The sequence below is a fragment of the Capra hircus genome, chromosome 19 (assembly GCF_001704415.2).
Source record: "Capra hircus breed San Clemente chromosome 19, ASM170441v1, whole genome shotgun sequence".
Lineage (NCBI taxonomy): Eukaryota > Metazoa > Chordata > Mammalia > Artiodactyla > Bovidae > Capra > Capra hircus.
Window position 1 is genome coordinate 22,571,087 of NC_030826.1, and position 22,631 is coordinate 22,593,717.

The 22,631-nt window shown below is 45.6% G+C and overlaps 1 protein-coding gene across 1 annotated transcript in view; it reads right to left on the reverse strand.

Annotated features, from left to right (window-relative positions):
• PRPF8 (pre-mRNA processing factor 8) overlaps positions 1-13,701 on the reverse strand; it is a 31,096-nt gene extending 17,395 nt beyond the window's left edge. The window contains exons 1-24 of the mRNA XM_005693313.3: positions 13,595-13,701; positions 13,289-13,399; positions 12,598-12,766; positions 8,615-8,779; positions 8,310-8,528; positions 7,963-8,175; positions 7,625-7,750; positions 7,426-7,531; positions 6,125-6,315; positions 5,878-5,997; positions 5,602-5,791; positions 5,349-5,468; positions 5,104-5,238; positions 4,636-4,765; positions 4,065-4,261; positions 3,761-3,967; positions 3,468-3,631; positions 2,912-3,038; positions 2,618-2,810; positions 2,159-2,346; positions 1,767-2,005; positions 1,404-1,550; positions 1,031-1,241; positions 724-840 (exon numbers count right to left, since the gene is read on the reverse strand). Coding sequence (XP_005693370.1) covers positions 724-840; positions 1,031-1,241; positions 1,404-1,550; positions 1,767-2,005; positions 2,159-2,346; positions 2,618-2,810; positions 2,912-3,038; positions 3,468-3,631; positions 3,761-3,967; positions 4,065-4,261; positions 4,636-4,765; positions 5,104-5,238; positions 5,349-5,468; positions 5,602-5,791; positions 5,878-5,997; positions 6,125-6,315; positions 7,426-7,531; positions 7,625-7,750; positions 7,963-8,175; positions 8,310-8,528; positions 8,615-8,779; positions 12,598-12,766; positions 13,289-13,388 — 3,774 coding nt within the window. The 5' untranslated portion in view covers positions 13,389-13,399; positions 13,595-13,701. The remainder of the gene's footprint in view (positions 1-723; positions 841-1,030; positions 1,242-1,403; positions 1,551-1,766; positions 2,006-2,158; positions 2,347-2,617; positions 2,811-2,911; positions 3,039-3,467; positions 3,632-3,760; positions 3,968-4,064; positions 4,262-4,635; positions 4,766-5,103; positions 5,239-5,348; positions 5,469-5,601; positions 5,792-5,877; positions 5,998-6,124; positions 6,316-7,425; positions 7,532-7,624; positions 7,751-7,962; positions 8,176-8,309; positions 8,529-8,614; positions 8,780-12,597; positions 12,767-13,288; positions 13,400-13,594) is intronic.

Genomic DNA, 22,631 nt, shown 5'->3' on the forward strand with positions numbered 1-22,631 from the left:
AAATCTGGGGCTGATCACATCACGACAGTTGTTTAATCTGCCTGTAAAGTTCACAGTTTTGCCTGCTTTGTGATCACTAGTGATTTCAAACTCACCAGTATCACGCTGCCTCGTCACCACAGCTAGAAACTGGACAATGACTTTGAAATACAACCTGATAAGAACCTAGACTTCCCTTTCTTTTTGGTATAACTGAGGCTCTTGAGAGCAACAGCCAGGACATTCACATGCACCATTTCTAGAACGGGAAAACAGCAGAAAGAGCAAGGTGACTTTTTAAACCTTGATAAAACATAAGCCCACACAGTTAAGTAATCTTCAGATTACTCTTTCTCAATTCCAGCTGCCTTCCAAAGGGGTGGAGTGGGGGGCTTTGGAAGCAACTGAAGAGGAAATAAACAAAGATACCTTGTTATACTTGCCTTTTAACATGCATGCTATATTAAAGGTCAAAAGATTAAACGTATGACCTGGATAACAAGCCTTCAAATTTAAAAATCCCACTTCTACTCTCAACTTAGAAGCATTGCAACTACACGGATGTAGGCTATAGAATTCCTACAGGGAATTCTCAGGAAACCACTGTGAATTGATCTGACACTCTAAGCTGCTGTACCATGAAGCATGGAGACTGTACTCTGAACACAGCTGGGAAAGAAGAACAACAAAGCAGGGAAGGACGGAAGGGATGAGCTGGACAGAGGCCACGACTACTGTGCATACCTTCGTGAAGGTGGTGGAGCCAGAGGCCATCAGGATTTGGCGCACGCGGTTGTGGAAGCGCTGCATTGACTCATCATCCACACGCAGGAAACACTGAGCTGTCCGCTCTTTAGTCACCTACATCACAAGCTCAAGGTTAACCACCTCTGGAAATGCCAGGGGAATAAGAAACAACTCTGACCACCACTAAGCCCTAGGCTCCCAGGAAGGCCCAGCTGACAATGGAAAGTGTGCTGCACCTTTCACCCCACACCTGTGAGGATGCAGCTGGGCCTACTCCTGCCCCCGGCCCCACCCGAGACTGTACCTCGTTCTGTAGGTTCCAGACCCCGTCCTTGTGGGTGAACTCCTCGTAGCTGGTGCGGCACTTAGGCAGGATGCGGCACTCAAAACCACACATGTTGAACAGCAGGTTGGGGTTGTCCTTACTGTACACGGATACGAAGCTGTTCTCCCACTGAACTGTAGTCACTGAGCGTGGCAGACGGTTCTTGATGTCCCAGAACACTGCCCGACCCCTGCCCACAGAGAACACAGGGTCACATAGGTCTCTTGGAAGGAGCTTCCCTTCAAAGGCCAGCTGGACTGATGACATCCTGACAGAACACGCCCTCCCACCCAGGACACTGCCTGATCAATTCCCTTTAATCATCCTCTGGGTCCCTCAGGCTTAGACTCACAGGTTGACATCATGCTTCATGAGGCGCATGCGGGCGTCTCGGGGCCAGCACTTCTTGTTATTGTAGCCAACGATGTTTTCGTTGTTGGGGTCAGGGTGCTCTGTCAGGTAACGCTGGATAAGGTCCCGAGCCTCATCTGCTGTGAACCTACAGAGACAAGGTGTGTGGCTGAGGCCCAAGGACACTGGGATCTCATGAGGCCTATGGCTCCACAGGTGGAGGCCACTCCCAATCCCCACCCTACTCACAGGACTTCATCCCATTTCAGAGCGCCGACCCAGCAGCAAGTCAACTAAAGTACAATAGCTGCTTCAGAAGCTGGGCAAGGACCTCAACTCAATAAGACTCCAGGCAAGCACTCACCTGAAGAAAATATGGATGCGATCAATGTATCTGCAGAAGAGACGGATGGGGTGGGCAGCCTCGGTGGCTATGTCTTGGAAACTGAGGAAATCATTTGGCATTTGAGGTGGCCCGGCCATCTCACTGGCTCGGTGCAATCCCAACACAAGCAAGTCCATCACCAGGCCATAGTACTGTACGATGAAAGAGGCAAACTGCAGGCCTCTGATGATCCCATATGAATTTGTATGGTTCATGTCCTAGAAAGAAAGACAATTCTTAACCACAGCCAAATACCGGGGTTTTCAGGGCCCATCCTCTTCTGCCTTCCCCCCGCCACGGAAATCCCAACTCAGTGGGCCCGACCACCTCCCACTTCCCCCAATTCCTTGCCACCCTGCCCCAAGACACACCTTGTAATTGATAACGACGTTGTTCTTGGCTGTCATGTAGTCAGCTATGTTGTGGTCAACGATGAGACGCAGCAGCCTATTGAGCAAGGTCAAGTCAATCTTCTCATACATCTTCTCAAATCGTGACTCCAGCATGACATTGCACTCACCCTCGCTTGTCTCCCACACATCCTGCAGGTTATTGATGCCTGGGGGGGAAGAAACACAAAGCTCTGGCAGGTTAGAAGTTCCCTTTCAGGACTAGAGCCTACAGAGCCGTCACATTCCTGTCCAGATCATAAGACCACTCCATTCATTGGATTGCTAGCTAGCAGAGTCAAATAGCTCAGTGAAACATCAACACCATTTCTTTGGTACCAGGCATCAAGAAAGTAAACTAATTATGCTATCTGAAGGAGAATTTCAATGTAGAAATTAAGGTGTCTGCCTTCCTTAGAGGCAACCCCAGAAAAGTTTTACCTTGGCACCACTTGTAAACAAGCAGAGGAGGTGGTTCTGTGTCTGCAGGCTTGATCCAGGGTGGGAACAGGCGGCGCTTGTCAGCTTCGTACCATAGGTACTGGTCCAGGTAGGCATCAGTGATCTTCTCCAGCGGCTCCACATCATACACTGGCACCAGGTGGCTATAGAGGTCCATGAACTCAATGCCCACCTGTGGGACAAGGAAGCTGGCTCACACCAACCCACCAAACACCCTGGGTGCCATGAATGAATCACACAGCCAAAAGAAAATGTGTGGGGCATCTCACTCACTTCTTTAAAGGCTCTCTGTGTGAGGAGGTGACGCTTGATGCGGGACAGCGCCTCATGGGGGTTGTCATAGGCCTGCTCGATCAGCCCTAGCTCCTCCCTCTGAGACTGGTTTAACCGAGACTTCACACTGACAAGGCAAAAGAAAAGGTGAATGAGGGCACTTCCCTGCTGGTCCAGTGATTAAGAATCCACCTGCCAAAGCAGGGGACATGGGTTCAATCCCTGGCCTGGCCAGGAATATTTCACATGCCGTTGGGGTAACTAAACCCATGCACTGTTAACTTCTGAACCCGAGCTCCAGAGCCCATGCTCCACAAAAGAAACCACTGCAATGAGAAACCCACACACTGCAAGTAGAGTAGCCCCTGTTTGCTGCAACAAGAGAAGGCCCAAGGGCAACAATGAAGACCCAGTGCAAGCAAAAAAAAAAATTAAAAAGAGTGAATGGGAAAACCAAGAGGAAGCCATCCCCAGAAAGGCCTTCTCTGGACTCTAAAGATGATGCCACTTTGTGTCCATCATCTCCCTACAGGGACCTGTCGACTCTACTCCTCACCTGTAAGCTTCCTTGAGCCGCTCCAAAGCCAAGATCAGCAACTTGGTGTCATGCTTGTAGGAGAGCGGGGGGAAGGGGATGGGCGAGAATCTACGGCTTTCCAGCCAATGCACAGTAGTGGTATACACTGCCACCGCTTCCTCTGCTGTGATGTAAGGACCGTCCTGCAAGGTGGATATGAGAGTCAGCTTCCCACTGCAGCCTCATCCCACCAGGGCCAGGCACGGTCCCAACTCTGCAGTCTGCCCTCCTGCTTGCCCCCAGTGCCCCTAGCCCAGCATACTCCATCCAACCTTTAGGTAGTTGTGCTGCCGCTCCTGCTCTGCCTTCAGGTAGAGCCGAGTCAGGCGGCCCAGGTTCTTTTTGCATACAGTCTTGTCTACAGTGGCCCCGCGGCGAATGCGTTCTCGGTTGTAGTGGGCGGTGTTGGTCCACCAGTCAGCCTTGGCCTTCACATACCGAAGAATCATATTCTCTATCGGTGTTGGCAGCCCAGGGACCTGAAAGTGCAAAAGGCACGATGAGAAAGTGACAGGGGGCTAAAGTCCAGGAGTGGTAACATCCAGGCCCCTCTATGAGCTGGGGAGACCTCCCCACCTTCCACGGAATGTTGGCCTTCCAGCAGCGCCAGGCCTCACTGAGGTGCTGCAGGATCGTCCGGGCCTTATTCTGCTTGATCCCCTCAGGCATCATGTCGAGGATGTCATGCATCACAGCGGCCCGAAGCTCAAGGTCAAAATGTGACTCCACTCGCTGCTTTGTTACCGTCTTGGCCACCCCCTTTGAGTGTCGGCCTAGAAGTGAAAGTGGTTAAAAGCAAGATTGTTGTTCCTACCAAAGTCTCAACTTCCATGTCCGTTGATAACCACGGTTACACTGAAATCAGTTAAGTACGAATAAAGCCCAGCACATGCAAGACACAATACGTCTGAAAAGATTCCCAATGAGGCTTCTGAGGCATTTCCATCCTGTAGATGCTCACTAGCCTTAAGGCCCCACAATGAAGCCCAAGAAAAGAGAATACTAGGTTAGACTCATTAGATACTGGGCCTTAGAGGTGATCCGACAGGAAGGGATGCTCAATCTCAAACAAGGACAAGGGAAGGATCAGGCGCACACGTGATCTATTCTTGAATGGGAGAAGTCAGACATGGAGAAAACCACTCACCTTCAAACTGCCGGGCCAGGAGGTTGCCCAGCCATCGCTCCAGCAAAGGGGTGATGCCACGCATGAAAAACAGCCAGACCCGCCAGCCAGCAGCCCAGAAACCACAGCCAGGGCCCTTCCCTACAGGACCCTAGGATCCCAAGCAAAAGTCAAAAACACAAGTTAGTAATTCATTCAGACAACAACAGAACACTGGACAGAGATGGAGCAGAGAGCAGAGGTATGGCAATAAAGGGGGAAGAAAGAGAAAACTCTTCTAAGACCTCAATATTTAAAATGGAGTTAATGAGGAAACCAGCAACTGAGATTTTAAACTAAAGGTGGGCTCTGGGGAGAAGTGATGAGATCTACAGGACAGCAGTAATAACACTCAGAGCCTCTCGCCAAATAGGCCCTTGGAAAGAGCCCTGACCGATGGAAAGATTAAGATGGATCTGAGAACATGAATGCACAAGGGCAGGGTCCTACCGTGTTAAAGCGATAATAGATAAGGTGCTTCAGGTCCTTGCACATACGAATCTGCCGCATCAGCTTGTATTTGTAGCGGTACATGCCCGTCAGCTGCCCCACGTGGGCGAAGATATACTGCAACCCATCTGCCAGCTGCAACACAGTGGCCCCAGCACGCTTTAAGCTAGAGCCAGCTCCATGATCAGCCCAGGCTTCACCCAGCTTCCCTACATGGGGCAAGGACTGGGGATTCCTAGCCTCACCTGGAAGGCATCCACATTGCCCAACCGATACTGCACATGACTGTCTACCACCAGCTTAGTTAGACGCAGAACTTCTCGACACAGATGGAAAGCATTTCCAAAACGAGATTTCTTTCTTTCCTGGAAAAAACGCCAAGGACAGAAACAACATTAGGTCAGCAATGCTCAGGACTGGATGCACACCTTCCCAAGAGGCCAGGGCAAAACCAGTCCGTCCTCAGCCCAGGACCCCCTTAAGGTCCAATGCAAGTACCTTGGTGGTGAGCGTCTTAACAGGTTTAAGGTTGAAGTTGTAATCCAGGTGCAGATAGTTGAGGTTCTTACGGTGAATGAGAAGGTTGAGCATGTTGTAGCCCTGGCGGCAAACCTGCAGCCCCACCTCCACCCAATCCAGCTTGGTAGACTGGAAGAATTTGGTGGCTTTGAAGGATCGGAAGAGATACCTGGGATGGGAATAAGGAGTGAGAGTGAGCCACCTGGTCATCTCTGGAACAGAAGAAGGCTGAGCAGGGGCCCCAGGGCACCTCACCTCTTCTTCTGGGCTTTCGGGGGCCGGTGCTTCAGGGCATTCAGCACATAGTACTTAAGCAGCTTCTGGTAGGAGACCCTCACTTTCACAGGCTGCCCAGCAGGACAATGCTCCCGATACCTGAAAAAACACACCCATTAGAGCTTGGCCCACCTCTCCCGCCAGCTGCCCTGTTAAAGGCTCTATGCCCACCCAGCTGAGTCTTTAATCCTATACATCTGCTACTCTCCCCAGGTAGAAGCCTTACCAGTTCTTGACAAGGGGGATGTCTAGGGCCCGGCGAGTGCGACCAGAGCGTAGGTTGAAGGGCCGGGGGGCCCAGAGCAGGGCGATGCCATTGGCTGTATTGTCTGTGTAGAGGGGTGTGTCCTTCAGAAAGGGCTCCACAAACTCTGGGAGCTCGAACTCCTCATCGTCATCTGGCAATGGTTCCTGGCTCTGAAAGAAGAACCCCCAAGGGTTTAGCTCCTGCTGAACTGGGCAGAGACCTGGGATGAGAGAGAAACTCTCTGGGGCCAAACACAGTGGCTACATTTGCTATGGAAACTGGGCTGCCTGACAAGAGAAGCCCTGAAGAACCAGGGCAAAGGAGGCCAAGGGAGCAGAGAACAGGGCAGGGCCAACTGGGCAAGTAAGCAGCACCCCTCTCACCGCAACTGGCTCCACCAAAGGCCTCCCAGAGGAGCCCCCAATACCAGGGAGAGAGAAACATGCAATCACCTCCTGTCCAAGCTCCAAAAACTGGGCCTGGGGAAGGAGATCTGTTTATGTTAAGAACACGATGGAACATGAATCAACATCGAAAACACTGTGCCAAGTGTAAGAAGCCAGCCACAAAAGACTACTGTACAACTGTACAACTCTATTTATACGACATGTCCAAAACAAGCAAATCTATAGAGACAGAAAGCAGATTAGCAATTGCCTAGACATGGAAAATTCAAGAGAAATAGACGGTCACTACCATGGGTGCAGGGTTTCTTTCTGAGGAAATGAAAATGTCCTAATAAATGGAGTGATGGTTAATAAACTGTGAATAAACTAAAACCACTGAATCATACACTGTAAATGGGTGAATTGTGTGGTAGTGAATTATAGCTCAAAAGAAGGATTTAAAGACACCCTGGAGAGATTCTCCTGGTGGTCCAGTGGATAAGACTTTACACTTCCAATGCAAGGGACACGGGTGTGATCCCTGATTAGAGAACTAGATCCCGCATGCCACAACTAAGGCCTGGTGCAGCCAAATAAATAATAAAATATTTTGAAAAAAAAAAAAAAAAATTTCTGGAAACAGACCAGAATAAGATTAGAGTCCCAGAGGAGAAACAATAAAGCCCAGATGGGTAATCACAGAAACCAAGATAATATCAATAACTTGGTTTGAGCCAAGTGCCAAACTCTCACATTACAGTTCCCCTCTTACAGCTTGAGGGGAACACTTAAGGATGGAAATCATGTCTCCCTCTAGCTGGACTTTTATCTAGTCATGCTTCTGCCCAGTCAGGAAATTTCTCTTGAAGAGCTGAGAACGTCCCTTCCTCTCACCTTGACAGAGTGTCTATGGGAAATTGGGTTGATCAAAGGATCAAAGTAGAAAGCTGGCAAATCAGGATCCTCAGTTTTGATGAACACAACATTAGGAGTGTGGTACCTGAAACGAAACAAGAGTCAGCCAAGGTGCTCCCCGCTGGCCCAACCGAAATGCAGCCACCCCTTTCACCCAGCTGGGCTCCAGCTCTCTCACCAGGTGAGGTGGACATGGTGCGGCAGGTTGTTATACAGGTAAGGAAACGCAATCTTGTACTCGGTGCGGATAGGCTGCCGGATGATGATCTTGTTAATGTCGTTGAATTCATTCCAGTCTTCATCCCTAGGGCACAGAATCAAGGGTGAGCAGCTGAGTTGGGCAGTCTGGAAACTACAATGGGATCTAGAGGATCAAGATTAGATTTTACAATTGCTGCTTCATGTTGATGTTGGGCAGAAACCAACACAATTCTGTAAAGCAATTCTCCTTCAATTAAAAAATACATTTAAAATTTACTTTTTAAATTTAAAAACACTCTACTCTCTCTAACTTACTGTAGGTTGATGTCTCGAACAAGAGGCTCAAATTTGGGGCCTCCAGGAATGGCCATATTAAGTGCCTTGGATGTAAAAAAGGCCTTCAGATCAAACAGATAGAAGTAATTGTCATCAACCAAGTCTGTCAAGAGCTGATTGGCCAGGCGGTAGAGAGTGGACATCATAGGCAATGTGAACTGCCAGCGCTGGTAAGTGGAACCATTTACATACCTAGGGAAAAAAGAGAGGCCCATATAAGTTCAAGTAGGTGTACCAGCTAGCCAGGTCATGCTACCTACTGGTCTCCCAGGACCCCTCTGGAGTTCCAAACCCTCACAGGAGTGGTAACTCCAACTATCACTCACTTCCGGCTATCCCTTAATGGCTGGTGGTCATAGAACCAGTCCAATACAGGGGCATCCTCCTCAGGGTCCAGCTCTAGCTGAATGGCTTCCAGTGGCTCTACATCTAGGATATTGTCAGCATAGTCCAAAGGTGGCTCCTCATCATCAAAAGGGGGGAAACGCATCCTCTTGAAATGCCTCCTGTCTCTTTTTTCCCGACGCATCATAATCCACATTGACCTGGAAGTCGACAATGTCACGCAACAGTTTCTGCACAGTGTCCCCTCAACTGCCACCACCACACCCCACATTCCAGCCCTTCTCACCCCCACTGGGAGATGTAGACAGGTTCAATGACCCAGGGGATCTCATTGACAAAGGAAATGGCTCCGGTGATGTGGTACAGCACAGGCACATCCCGGATCTGCTCCCAAGGCATAGGCATGTTCTCCAGGAGCTTGAGGACTGCATGTGGCATGTACTTGAGGGCACTGTGACAACAGGAAGAGAGATGATTAGAAACGACAAGGTGTTCTGCTACCTGAGCCATGCAGAGAAGTAACAAGGTACCACAGTATCCGGCCTTACAGTCTAGACTCCTAAGTACAGTACACAGGCCCTCCACAGTATCCGGCCTTACAGTCTAGACTCCTAAATATAGTACACAGGCCCTCTGTGACCAGGAACTCTGCCTCCCCACCTCCAACAGTGCCACTTTTTTTCCTTAAACATCACTGTCCCACAATACTGGGTTTCAGTCCCTCTAAATCATCAGCTATCTCCCTAAAAACAGCTTTTAGGCTATCTCACATCCTATCTCTCTATGAAGTGAAGTCGCTCAGTCGTGTCCAACTCTTTGCAACCCCATGGACTGTAGCCTACTACGCTCCTCCGTCCATGGGATTTTCCAGGCAAGAGTACTGGAGTGGGTTGCCATTTCCTTCTCCAGAGGATCTTCCTGACCCAGGGATCGAACCCACGTCTCCCGCACTGTAGGCAGATGCTTTACCGTCTGAGCCTAAATAATAAAATATTCACTACACTTTATTTTAATCATTTGTCTGTTATGTCAGTAGGCCATAAGCTCCAGAAAAACTGTTGCTTCCTGACTGTTGCTATATCCCTGGCACCTAGCACAGTTCTCAAATACTTTTGAAATAAACACAACTTTCGTTGCTGTCTTGGACTAGTTCATGAAATGGCTAACACTTTTGTGTACAAATGAAAAAGGATCTGCTAAGGTATTTATACCTGTACTCACCCACCTTGGGAAAACAAAAGGACACAAAGACCTCAGGAAGTAACTACCCTCAAACCTGAAGATTCTTGTCACTTAGGAATTACAGGCAACAAGAATGTATGCTTTAATTCACTCAAAGATAAAGACGTCTTATCATAGTGGCAACAGGACAAATTAAAAACTCCAGTCCCAGATCAGGGAAAAGAAACAGAACAACAAAGAACATAACTGAGAACATCTTACATTGTTGGTAGTAACATAAATTGTTAGGGTCACTAAGAAGAACAATATGGAGGTTCCTTAAAAAAACTAAAAAACAGAGCTACCATATGAGCCAGCAATCCTACTCCTGGCATATATATAGAAAACCATAATCTGAAAACAAACACAAAACCCAATGTTCCCTGCAGTACTACTTCCAACAGCCAGAACGTGAAAACAACCTGAACACAGATCAACAGATGAATGAATAAAGAAGACGCAGCACATGCACACTCAGTCCAGTCCAGTCGCTCAGTCGTGGCCGACTCTGCGACCCCATGAACTGCAGCACGCCAGGCCTCCCCGTCCATCACCATCTCCCGGAATTCACTCAGACTCACGTCCATTGAGTCGGTGATGCCATCCAGCCATCTCATCCTCTGTCGTCCCCTTCTCCTCCTGCCCTCAATCCCTCCCAGCATCAAAGTCTTTTCCAATGAGTCAACTCTTTGCATGAGGTGGCCAAAGTACTGGAGCTTCAGCTTTAGCATCATTCCTTCCAAAGAACATCCAGGGCTGATCTCCTTCAGAATGGACTGGTTGGATCTCCTTGCAGTCCAAGGGACTCTCAAGAGTCTTCTCCAACACCACAGTTCAAAAGCATCAATTCTTCGGCACTCAGCTTTCTTTATGGTCCAACTCTCACATCCATACATGACTACTGGAAAAACCATAGCCTTGACTAGACGGACCTTTGCTGGCAAAGTAATGTCTCTGTTTTTGAATATGCTATCTAGGTTGGTCATAACTTTCCTTCCAAGGAGTAAGTGTCTTTTAATTTCATGGCCGCAGTCACCATCTGCAGTGATTTTGGAGCCCCTCAAAATAAAGTCTGACACTGTTTCCACTGTTTCCCCATCTATTTCCCATGAAGTGATGGGACCAGATGCCATGATCTTCATTTTCTGAATGTTGAGCTTTAAGCCAACTTTCTCACTCTCCCCTTTTCACTTTCATCAAGAGGCTTTTTAGTTCCTCTTCACTTTCTGCCATAAGGGTGGTGTCATCTGCATATCTGAGGTTATTGATATTTCTCCTGGCAATCTTGATTCCAGCTTGGGCTTCATCCAGTCCAGCGTTTCTCATGAGGTACTCTGCATATAAGTTAAATAAGCAGGGTGACAATATAGAGCCTTGACGTACTCCTTTTCCTATTTGGAACCAGTCTGTTGTTCCATGTCCAGTTCTAACTGTTGCTTCCTGACCTGCATATAGGTTTCTCAAGAGGCAGGTCAGGTGGTCTGGTATTCCCATCTCTTGAAGAATTTTCCAGTTTATTGTGATCCACACAGTCAAAGGCTTTGGCATAGTCAATAAAGCAGAAATAAGATGTTTTTCTGGAACTCTCTTGCTTTTTCCATGATCCAGCGGATGTTGGCAATTTGATCTCTGGTGCCTCTGCCTTTTATAAAACCAGCTTGAACATCTGGAAGTTCACAGTTCACATACTGCTAAAATCTGGCTTGGAGAATTTTGAGCATTACTTTACTAGCGTGTGAGATGAGTACAATTGTGCGGTAGTTTGAGCATTCTTTGGCATTGCCTTTCTTTGGGATTGGAATGAAAAGTGACCTTTTCCAGTCCTGTGGCCACTGCTGAAATTTGCTGGCATATTGAGTGCAGTACTTTCACAGCATCATCTTTCAGTATGCTATGTGTGTATCATATTTCAGTATGATATGTACATCATAATGTACATATACATTAGTACAATGGAATATCACTCAGCCATAAAAAAGGAAATAATGCCATTTGTAGCAATACAGATGGACCTAGAGATTATCACACTGAGTGAAGTCAGACAAAGGAGAGATATTGTATGACATCCCTATGTGTGGAATTTAACAACAAATGGAATCAACATTTCCAGGAGAAATATCAATAACCTCAGATATGCAGATGACAAAGAAAACAAAGAACTAATAAGCCTCTTGATGAAAGTGAAAGAGGAGAGTGAAAAAGTTGGCTTAAAACTCAACATTCAGAAAACTAAGATCACAGCATCTGGTCCCATCACTTCATGGCAAACAGATGGGCAAACAATGGAAACAGGAGAGACTTTATTTTCTTGGGCTCAAAAATCACTGCAGATGGTGACTGCAGCCATGAAATTAAAAGATGCTTGGTCCTTGGAAGAAAAGCTATGACCAACCTAGACAGCATATTATAGAGAAGAGACATTACTTTACCAACAAAGGTCCGTCTAGTCAAAGCTATAGTTTTTCCAGTAGTCATGTATGGATGTGAGAGTTGGACCATAAAGAAAGCTGAGCGCCGAAGAATTGATGCTTTTGAACTGTGGTGTTGGAGAAGACTTTTGAGAGTCCCTTGGACTGCAAGGTGATCCAACCAGTCAATCCTAAAGGAAATCAGCCCTGAATATTCACTGGTGCTGAAGCTGAAACTCCAGTACTCTGGTCACCTGATGTGAAGAACTGACTCATTAGAAAAGACCCTGATGCTAAGAAAAATTGAAGGCAGAAAGAGAAAGGGACGACAGGATGAGATGGTTGGATGGCATCACCAACTCGATGGACATGAGTTTGAGCAAGCTCTGAAAAGTTGGTAACGGACAGGGAAGCCTGGTGTGCTGCAGTCCATGGGGTCACAAAGGATGGGTCACGACTGAGTGACTGAACTGAGCAACAAAAGACACAAATGAACTTTAAATGGATAACCACCCAGATGAGCTGTCTGAGAACATTTAAAGTCCCAAAATGACAGCAGCTCTCCAGGACTGAAACATAAGAGACAGGCAGAAGGAAAAGGGACCAAATTCCAAATGAAATAATTCCAGGATAGTCTTACCCCAAGTACACCCTTTTATCATGCCGAAACTTCCTGTTGGTCATGTCTCCATGGTCTCGGATGATCTTCCTGACATGTTCTGGAGGCATGTCTTCCTTCTGCGCATCCACAAATCCAAACTTCCGCTTTTCGGCATAGCGCTTGGCCTGCAATTGTTGCCATTTTCGGGCTGCAAAAGACACCTCAGTTTAAAGATCTGCACACCATTCGCTTCATCTCCCCCCACCTCTCACCCTAAACTGAGTTTCTGTCAGGATGCGTGACAGTGGGTGGGCATCCAGAAGGAACACTCCCTGCCAATTCTCTTGTCAACTTGCTCTGCTTTACTTTTTTAAATTTTTGCCAGCCATTTATCATTGACTGGTATTTTTGGTACAACTAATGAAACCGGTTTTGTTTTATAAACTATGTCCCTTTGCAATTTAAACCCTGTAAGGGAAGGGGTTTTGTCCGCATCACTGTTGTATCCCCATTGTCTGGATCAATGCCTACAAGTAATAGGCACTTAAAAAAGAAAAAAAAAAGGATGGTTTCAGATACTCGATTAGATGAAAAAATAAATGGGGGCTAATAAATGCACTAACCTAATGTTTTGACACCTGACAAAACAGGGGTAGGGGTCAAACCCGCTGCGCGCACGCGCACACTGGCACACCCGCCCCCAGGCGCCTCTACCGCCCGCTTTCTTCACCTTTCTCCTGCAGCTTCTCCTCCGACATGTAGTCTGGCAGCGGGGCTAATGGGCCAGGCACCGGGTTACCCGGCCCTCGGTAAGGAAATACTCCGGCCATGCCCGGAGAATCTGGGGAGCAGCAGAAGAAAAAAAAATTAACGAACAGGGCCCAGGCCCTCAAGAGGGGCCACAGAAACACGTCGAAACCCCCCGCCTGCAATTCCGCCTCGCTCAGAGTGCGCCGGCCCAGTCCGTCTGGCCGCTCAGCCCCAACCTAACCTCGCCTCGCCTCCCGCAGCCTGGCCCTTACAATCCGCCACGCACCCCTTTAGCCCCTCACACAGACGGCCGCTTTTCAGCAAGGGAATGGCGGCAAGCCTACGTCCGCTCCGCGTTCCCAAAGCCAGGAAGTACGCAACCCAGGTTCAGCGGTTGACCCAATAGGCGCCAAAGTACTCAGGCTGTTTGGCGAACTCACCAATTACAGTTGCAATTCGGGCAGGAAGGGGCGGGACCAAGGACGGAAGTATTGAGCGCGAGGAGGTGTGGTTGGAATGGATGCAAGCCCCTCCTTCCGCTTTTTTAGAACAGTTTCTAGGGCCTCAGCTGCGACTGGCCTGAAAGTGAAAGTGTTAGTTGTTCAGCCGTGTGGAATTCTTTTAAACTCCACGGACTGTAGCCCGCCAGGTACTTCTGTTCATGGGATTCTCCAGGCAAGAATACTGGAATGGTTGCCATTCCCTTCTCCAGGGGCTCTTCTTGACCCAGGGATCGAACCCGGCCTCCTGTATTGCAGGCAGATTTTTTACCGTCAGAGCTACCGGGGAAGCAACTTTGCGACTCGCCTGGGGCCACAGGAAACCCAGGCTTCCAGAATTTTAATAAATTTGTCGAAATTTGGGGCTTCCCAGGTGGCTCAGTGGTAAAGAATCCGCCTGCCAATGCAGGATTGTCAGGAGACACGGGTTTGATCCCTCGGTTGGGAAGATCCGCTGGAGGAGGAAATGGCAACGCACTCCAGTATTCTTACCTGGAGAATCCTATGGTCAGAGAAGCCTGACGGGCTACAGTTCACGGGATCGCAAGGAGTCAGACACGACTGAACAAGCATGCACGTGGAAATTTGTACTTTACTCTGTGTCTAGCCTTATGTATTTAGACTTGACTTGACGTGCAATATTAACTCCGAGTCAGTCAGTCTTTTGTTCATGTGTTCAGTCGTTAATTCAGTCATCATTTATTGAAGGCTCACTAATGTATCAGGGGTTGGGGAGAGGGGCAGGTGGGGAGAGGGGAAAGCCAACTGCAAGGAGCTCAACAGGTAGCCCTGAGGTAGACAAGAACCGGAGCTCTTGTGATGCTCTGTGATAGGAATTCGGGGGCAGGGTATTTAACCCTTTGTTGTCAAGGAGGAGTTAGTCAATGAACCGTCAAAATAAAAGAGGTGGTGGGGAACTACACTGCAGAAAATTTTCTCCCCCTCCCTCTTCATTCCTGTTTTTTGTCTCTGGCAACCCTATGGAGGCTATAGTGAACACCCCATAACTCCTGAACTCTTTAGTTATGTCTTTCTGCTTGAATTGCCCTACATCTCCTTGACTTCTTTGTTTTACGTTTCATCCTTCTTGCTCCATTTTTGGTAACAACGTTGAATCTGACTTAGATCAGTTTGTTCAAACACTCACAAAGTTTATTGTGGAGGATGTAGAGGACTTGTAATCCTTACAGCTTCTTCATCTAGATGATAATTTAGGACTCACAGGAGAAAGTGACACCTATGCAAAGGAGAGTCCAGGCCATTGCAGGCTGGTGTGGAGGTTCAAAGAAGAGAGAAGCAGTATTAGAGATGTGTTGGAGATGGGTGATTTAAGGGATTTGAGGAGGTGAAGAAAGAAGAAGGGAAAAGGAATCCCAGGTGGTGGTAAATTCTAAGATTAGAGTTTGGAAAGAAAAAAAAATGGCATGTTCTGAAGCAACCAACAAATCAACCTGGCTGCAATAGAAAGTCCAGTGTCATCTTTATTATGTTCATCATTGTCAGTGTCGTGAAGTCCTTAGCACTTGTATAAGGTTCACTGTGTGCCAGGCATTATTCTAAAACCTGCTAAAATTCTAATATCGTCTGTTTTAGTTAATGGTATTGTACCAATGTCAGCTTCCTAGTTTCGATTGTCCTACTACTGTTATGTCCTGTTGCTAGGTAAGAAGTTCTCAAGTAGGTGAAGGGTACACAGGGACTCACTGTACTATTTTCTAAATGGCATTATTGAGAAATAATTTGCACTCCATAAAGTTCACCTGTTTAAAGTATACAATCCAATGGCTTTTAATATATTTACAGAGTTGTGCAATTACCACTACCTAATTCTGAAACATTCTCAAAAGAAACCATGTACCTATTAGCATTCACACCCCATTTCTTCCCACCTCCTTCTCCTCAACCCTTCAGTTCAGTCACTCAGTCATGTCCAACTCTTTGAGACCCCATGGACTGCAGCACGCCAGGCTTCCCTGTCCATCACCAACTCGCAGAGCTTACTCAAACTCATGTCCATCGAGTCGGTGATGCCATCCAACCACCTCATCCTTGTAGTCCCCTTCTCCTCCCACATTCAATGTCTCCCAGCATCAGTCTCTTTTCTAACGAGTCAGTTCTTCACATCAGGTGGCCAAAGTAGTGGAGTTTCAGCTTTAGCATCAGTCCTTTCAGTGAACACCCAGGACTGATTTCCTTTAGGATTGACTGGTTGGATCTCCTTGTAGTACATGGGACTCTCAAGAGTCTTCTCCAACACCACAGTTCAAAAGCATCAGTTCTTTGGTGCTCAGCTTTTTTTATGTCCAACTCTCACATCCATACATGACTACTGGAAAAACTATAGCCTTGACTAGACAGACCTTTGTTGGTAAAGTAATGTCTCTGTTTTTTAACATGCTGTCTAGGTTGATCATAGCTTTTCTTCCAAGGACCAAGCATCTTTTAATTTCATGGCTGCAGTCACCATCTGCAGTGATTTTTGAGCCCAAGAAAATAAAGTCTCTCACTATTTCCATTGTTTCCCCATCTGTTTGCCATGAAGTGATGGAACTGGATGCCATGATCTTAGTTTTCTGAATGTTGCACTCTCCTCTTTCACTTTCATCAAGAGGCTCGTTAGTTCTTTGCTTTCTGTCTTAAAGGTGGTGTCATTTGCATATCTGAGGTTATTGATATTTCTTCCAGCAATCTTGATTCCAGCTTCTGCTTCATCCAGCCCAGCGTTTCTCATGATGTACTCTGCATTTAAGTTAAATAAGCAGGGTGACAATATACCCAGTTGTGGATGTGACTGGTGATGGAAATAAAGTCTGATGATGTAAAGAGCAATATTGCATAGGAACCTGGAATGTTAGGTCCATGAATCAAGGCAAATTGGAAGTGATCAAACAGGAGATGGCAAGAGTGAACATCGACATTTTAGGAATCAGCGAACTAACATGGACTGGAATGGGTGAATTTAACTCAGATGATCCATTGTATCTACTACTATGAGCAAGAAGCCCTTAGAAGAAATGGAGTAGCTGTAGGGTAAGGGAGTTAGAAAAGGCGAGGTTTGGAAAAAGAACAAGACTGGCACTTTCCAGGAACAGATACCTTTGATGAGGTGAGAAGGGGCAGCAGTCAGATTAGTGAGCTGCTGCACTAACCCAAGAAAAGAGTAAGTATATTAGACGTATATGTGGAACTCTATTGTCTTAAGGGGGCCTGTTCCTATCCCAGGTTGTTCGGAGTAGTTATCTCTTAAACGGCTAGGACAAGGAATTCTGGAGATCAGCCAGAGGATGGACCAGCTGGGAGCTAGGTGTAATCAACCTTAATGTCCATTTTCTTTTCCTTTGGGTGAGAGAGTTCTTTGTTTTGCATAGAATGGTGGGGAGGACCCAGAGGGGAGTTTTAACTCCAGGCTATTTTGAGTCTTGTAACTTTCCCTCAGTAGCCCTATAGTAAACAAGAGTCTGAAATGCAGTACGTGGATGCAGTCTCAAAAACGACAGAATGATCTCTGTTCATTTCCAAGGCAAACCATTCAATATCACAGTAATTCAAGTCTATGCCCCAACTAGTAATGCAGAAGAAGCTAAAGTTGAACAGTTCTATAAAAACATACAAGACCGTCTAGAACTAACACCCAAAAAAGATGTCGTTTTCATTATAGGGGACTAGAATGCAAAAGTAGGAAGTCAAGAGATATCTGGAGTAACAGGCAAATTTGGCTTTGGAGTACAAAACGAAGCAGGTCAAAGGCTAATAGGGTTTTGCCAAGAGAACGCACTGGTCGTAGCAAATACCCTCTTCCAACAACACAAGAGAAGACTCTACACATGGACATCACCAGATGGTCAATACCAAAATTAGATTGATTATATTCTTTGCAGCCAAAGATAGAGAAGCTCTACACAGTCAGCAAAAACAAAACCAGGAGCTGACTATGGCTCAGATCATGAACTCCTTATTGCCAAATTCAGACTTAAATTGAAGAAAGTAGGGAAAACCACTAGACCATTCAGGTATGACCTAAATCAAATCCCTCCTCACCCCTAGGCAAATACTAATCTACTTTTTTTCTCTATAGATTTGCCTGGTCTGGATATTTCATATAAATGAAATCATAAGATAGTGCCTTTTAAACTTTTGTGACTGGCTTCTTTTACTTAGCATATCTTTGAGGTTCATCCTTGTTGTATCACATATGTTTTCTTTGGAGAAATGTTCTTTCAGATCCTTTGCCTGTTTTAAAATGGAACTGTCTCTATGTATTCTAGATACAAGTTCCCTGTTATATACATGATATACACAATTTTTCTCCTATTCGGAATGTTGGATTATCTTTTCACTTTCTGGGTGATATTCTTTGAAGCACAGACATTTTTAATTCGTATGAAGCCTAACTTATCAAATCTTCTATTGCTTATGACTTTGGTGTCATATCTTAGAAATCATTGCCTAACCCAAGTCACAATGGTGCAAAATGCTGTGTTTTCTTTCAAGAGTTTTATAGTTTCAACTCTTACCTATTTATGATTCACTTTGAATTCATTTTGCATAGGGGTCCAAATTCATTATTTTGCATATAGATATCCAATTGTTTCAGCACCCTTTGTTAAAAAGACTACTCTTTGTTCTTTGTCAAAATTCAACTGACCATTTGTTTGTTTCTGAACCCTCAATTCTGTCCCGTTGAGCTATATGTTTATCTTTATGCTCTCTCTGCTATTTTTGCAACTTCCATGTGAGTCTAAGTGAAGTGAGGTCACTCAGTCGTGTCCGACTCTTTGCAACCCCATGGACTGTAGCCTACCAGGCTCCTCCCTCCATGGGATTCTCCAGGCAAGAGTACTGAAGTGGGTTGCCAGTTCCTTCTCCAGGGGATCTTCCCAACCCAGGGATCAAACCCCGGTCTCCCGCATTCCAGGCAGATACTTTAACCTCTGAGCCACCAGGGAAGCCCAGGTAAGTCTAAAAAGTATTTCAAAACAGTTAATACATCAGATAACTTAATCCTCAAAACAACCTTATGAAATAGATATTATTATCTCCATTTTACTGATGAGAAACCCAGACTCAGAAAGGTTGAGTAACCTGCCTTGGGGCACTTGATTAATTGCATAAACTATGTGTCAGGCTCTCTCTAACTTATATGCAACTGTTCATTTAATTGTCACAATAATTCAGTCAGGTAGGTGCTATTATTTAGCCTCATTTTGTAGATGAACAAACTGAAGCTCAGGGAGACCAAGTTTCTTGCTTAAGGCCGCACAGACAGCAAATAATAGAGATGGTAAATGGGGTTTTTTTTTTTTTTTGGCTGTGTTGTCAAGATCTTTAGTTGCAGTGTGCAAGCTCAGTAGTTGCTCTGCAGCATGTCGGATCTTGGATCAAACCCACGTCCCCTACATTACAAGGTGGATTTTTAAACACTGGACCACCAAGGAAGTCCCTGGAACTTCTGTTCTTAACCATACTGCTATATCATCTTCTATGTTCTTCTCAGAAACATAAATGATACAGATGAGAAAATTGGGACCAAATCAAAGCTGGTCTTGAATTCCAAACAGAGTTTTGACCTAATTGCCAATGATTTCCAAACTTTTTCTTTTAAAGATGGAAAACACTTGTGTCAACAAAATAATTTGCAAATGAAGAAACTAGAGACTAAAAGAATTAAGAATTTCTCTTAATGTCTTGTAACTGATCAAACACCGTATGTCTTGAGTTAATCTGATGAAGTTCAATTGAGTAGGAAAGTGACCAAACCAGAAACAGATCAGAACAGAAAATATTAGCTGCCAGTGTTATTAATTGCAGCCAAACCAGTCTCCTCATTGTTTAAGAAGTTTAAAACTGGACTTGGAGGGGACTATGGATCATATAGGTCAGGGTCCCCAGTCTTTTTGGCACCGCGGATCAGTTTCATGGAAAACCATTCTTTCACAACCGGGGTTGAGGGGAATGGTTTCAGGAAAATTCAAGCACATGATATTTATTGTGTGTCATATGTGTTAGTTGCCTAGTCGTATCTGACTCTTTGTGACCCCCCCACCCCCCACCGCCCTGCTTTGTGACCCTGTGGGCCATAGCCTGCCAGGCTTCTCTGTCCATGGGATTTTACAAACAAGAATACTGGAGTGGGTAGCCATTCCCTTCTACAGGGGATCTTCCCAACCCAGGGATGGAACCCAGGTCTCCTGCATTGCAGGAAGACTCTTTACCATCTGAGCCACCATTAAGCATCAGATGCTGGAGTTTGGGGACCCCTGATATAGATGAAGGAGCCTTCTGGCTTAAAATATGCAAGTGGCAGTCTAGGAACACAGAAGAGAGGTTGACCCATCAGTTCATGAGAAAGCCAGGAGAAAGAATCTGCACATAGAAAAAAGAATAACAGAAAACTGATGAGGAGGGCTGGAGAAACACATGGCCTGGAATAAGAAAAGGCCTTAAAACCCAGGGAGGGCACAGCTGGAAAAATTGGAAGAGGCACACAGGAAGGAAGACTTTCAAGAAAAAGAAGCCCTCTGTCATGTGAAATGATGTATGAGGTAGAAGAAGACTGAGAAAGGATACAAGCTCGAAAAGAGTTTTCTGACCTAGGAGAGCAGTGTCATAAAAATAAGGGGAGAGGAAGCTTCTCCGGTGCCAAGGAGGATCATGAAACAATGGAGGAAATGGGAATCCACCATTCATTTGAAAATTTGGACATGAAAAAAGATAAGAATTTAAACCAAGCAAGATGGTTAAGAGAAATTGAGATGAGAAAGAAGGTAGATTAGAATCACAGAACCAACAAAGACATCAGAGATTATCATGCCCAAATTCCTCTTCAATGCAGGATGTCTTTGCAAAGTATGCTTAACACTGAAAAGATTTCATTCTACAAAGGCTTAATGCACACCTCCCGGTGCTGGCCTTGCCAGGGTGCCCAGATATAGAGGAGAGCAGACCAAACAGAGGCCATGTGTGGTGGGAGCTTATATTCTAGATGGGAACACAGATGTTAAATAGCTAGCTATACATTTAAGATTTTCATAGTTTTTGTTATGTTGTTCTACCAGTTTATTGCTACCAACCCATCTCCCTCCACCCTCCTCAGGCGTGTGTGCTCAGTCATGTGACCCCATGGACTGTAGCCCGCCAGACTCCTCTATCCATGGACTTTTCCAAGCAAGAATATTGGAGTGGGTTGCCATTTCCTTCTCCAGGGAAGATTGTTAGTTTTTACAAAGTTAAAAGAGTCTTATAGAACTTGTTCCAATGGTTTGTTCCAAAGCACAGCCAACAATGCTCCCTCTATTTCTCTCTCCCCAAAAGAAATCACTTTTACCAATTTTAGCTGATTATTTTGGCCTGTTTTTCTGTTTCACCAAGCAATAAGCTTATATTGCTATTTCTCGACTTTCTACTTTATGGCATTATCTGCTCACTTTCCACTGTAGAAGATGAAGATCCTGGGAATTCTCTGGCCATTCGGTGGTTAGGACTTTGTGCTTTCACACCTGTGAGGGGTGGGGGACAGGTTCAATTCCTGGTTGGAGAACTAAAATCCCACAAACCCACAAAGCAACCACACACACATAAAAAAATGGAGCTCCAACTCTCCCCTTAGCCTCTCATATGCGTGTATGTGCTTATACACTACCCCATACTCCCAATATGATTAGGTAACTTTGGTGAGATTAATAATCAAGGTTTACATAACTGTGCAGGCAGTAGTAATAGCTAGTCCTTATGGAGCATTTACGGTGTGTCAGGAACTTTTCTAAGCATGTTAACATTAATTCATTTAATTCTCATGATAATCCTATTATTGTCCTTCCATTATACAAATAAGGGAACTGGGGCACAGAGAGGTCAAGTAACTTGCCCAAGACCACGTAACTAGTAAGTGGAAAATCTGGGATTTAAATCCAAGTATTCTGGCTGTAGAAGCCAGGACCTATTGTACACCCTGGCTTTCTGTGAAGGACTCAGCAGTACTGGAGTGCATGCCCAGCCTCTGAGATGCTCAATTATTTCCTAAGTTTTCAAGTACAGCCCTACCTCCTGGGCAGACTCACCCCTTTGCTAAGGATCCAGGCTAGAGGGAAGGAACCTGCACCTTCCCTCCCTCTTCCCCAAAGTTGTCCTCTCTCCCTCCCCTCTGTCAAGTGCAATCACTTCCAGCTGGCTGCTATCATCACTACTTTATATGAAGTTAAAATGTAAAACAAACACGGTTCAGTGGTTAGGACTTCGCCTTCCAATGCAGTGGGTGTGGGTTCGATCTCTGGTCAGGGAGCTAAAATCCCATGTGACTTGTGGCCAAAAAAATCAAGCAAACCAAAACATAAAACAGAACCAATAGTGCCACAATTCAATAAAGACATTAAAAACGGTCCACATTAAAAAAAATCTTGAAAAAAATAAAAACAATTACGCACACAAACTCTATTATGCCTCTCTGTTCACAGGCACCCACAGATTTGCAGCTTACTTATTCAAGTAGTAAACTATGATTACATTTCCTTTTCTAAGCAACTGTTTGTTTTTCCCATAGTTAGTAGCTGTATTTGCTTAGTTTTTTGTTGTTATTTTCTGTGGATTCTTTGCCAACTCCTGCTCTGGCTGTTCATTAGCTTTTAAATCTGTTTTAAAATGTTCAGACATATAAGGTAGTCTATCGATTTCACCTTCCCCTGCAAAAAAAGTCTTTCCCAGAGCTTCATGACCTGCTGCAGCATATCCAAGTTTCTCTCTTTATTTGTTGTATAGCTCTCTTCCTAGGATCCCCTTTCACCATCAGCCTGGGAAGTCCTATCATCTATGTTGGATCTCTTGTTTTCT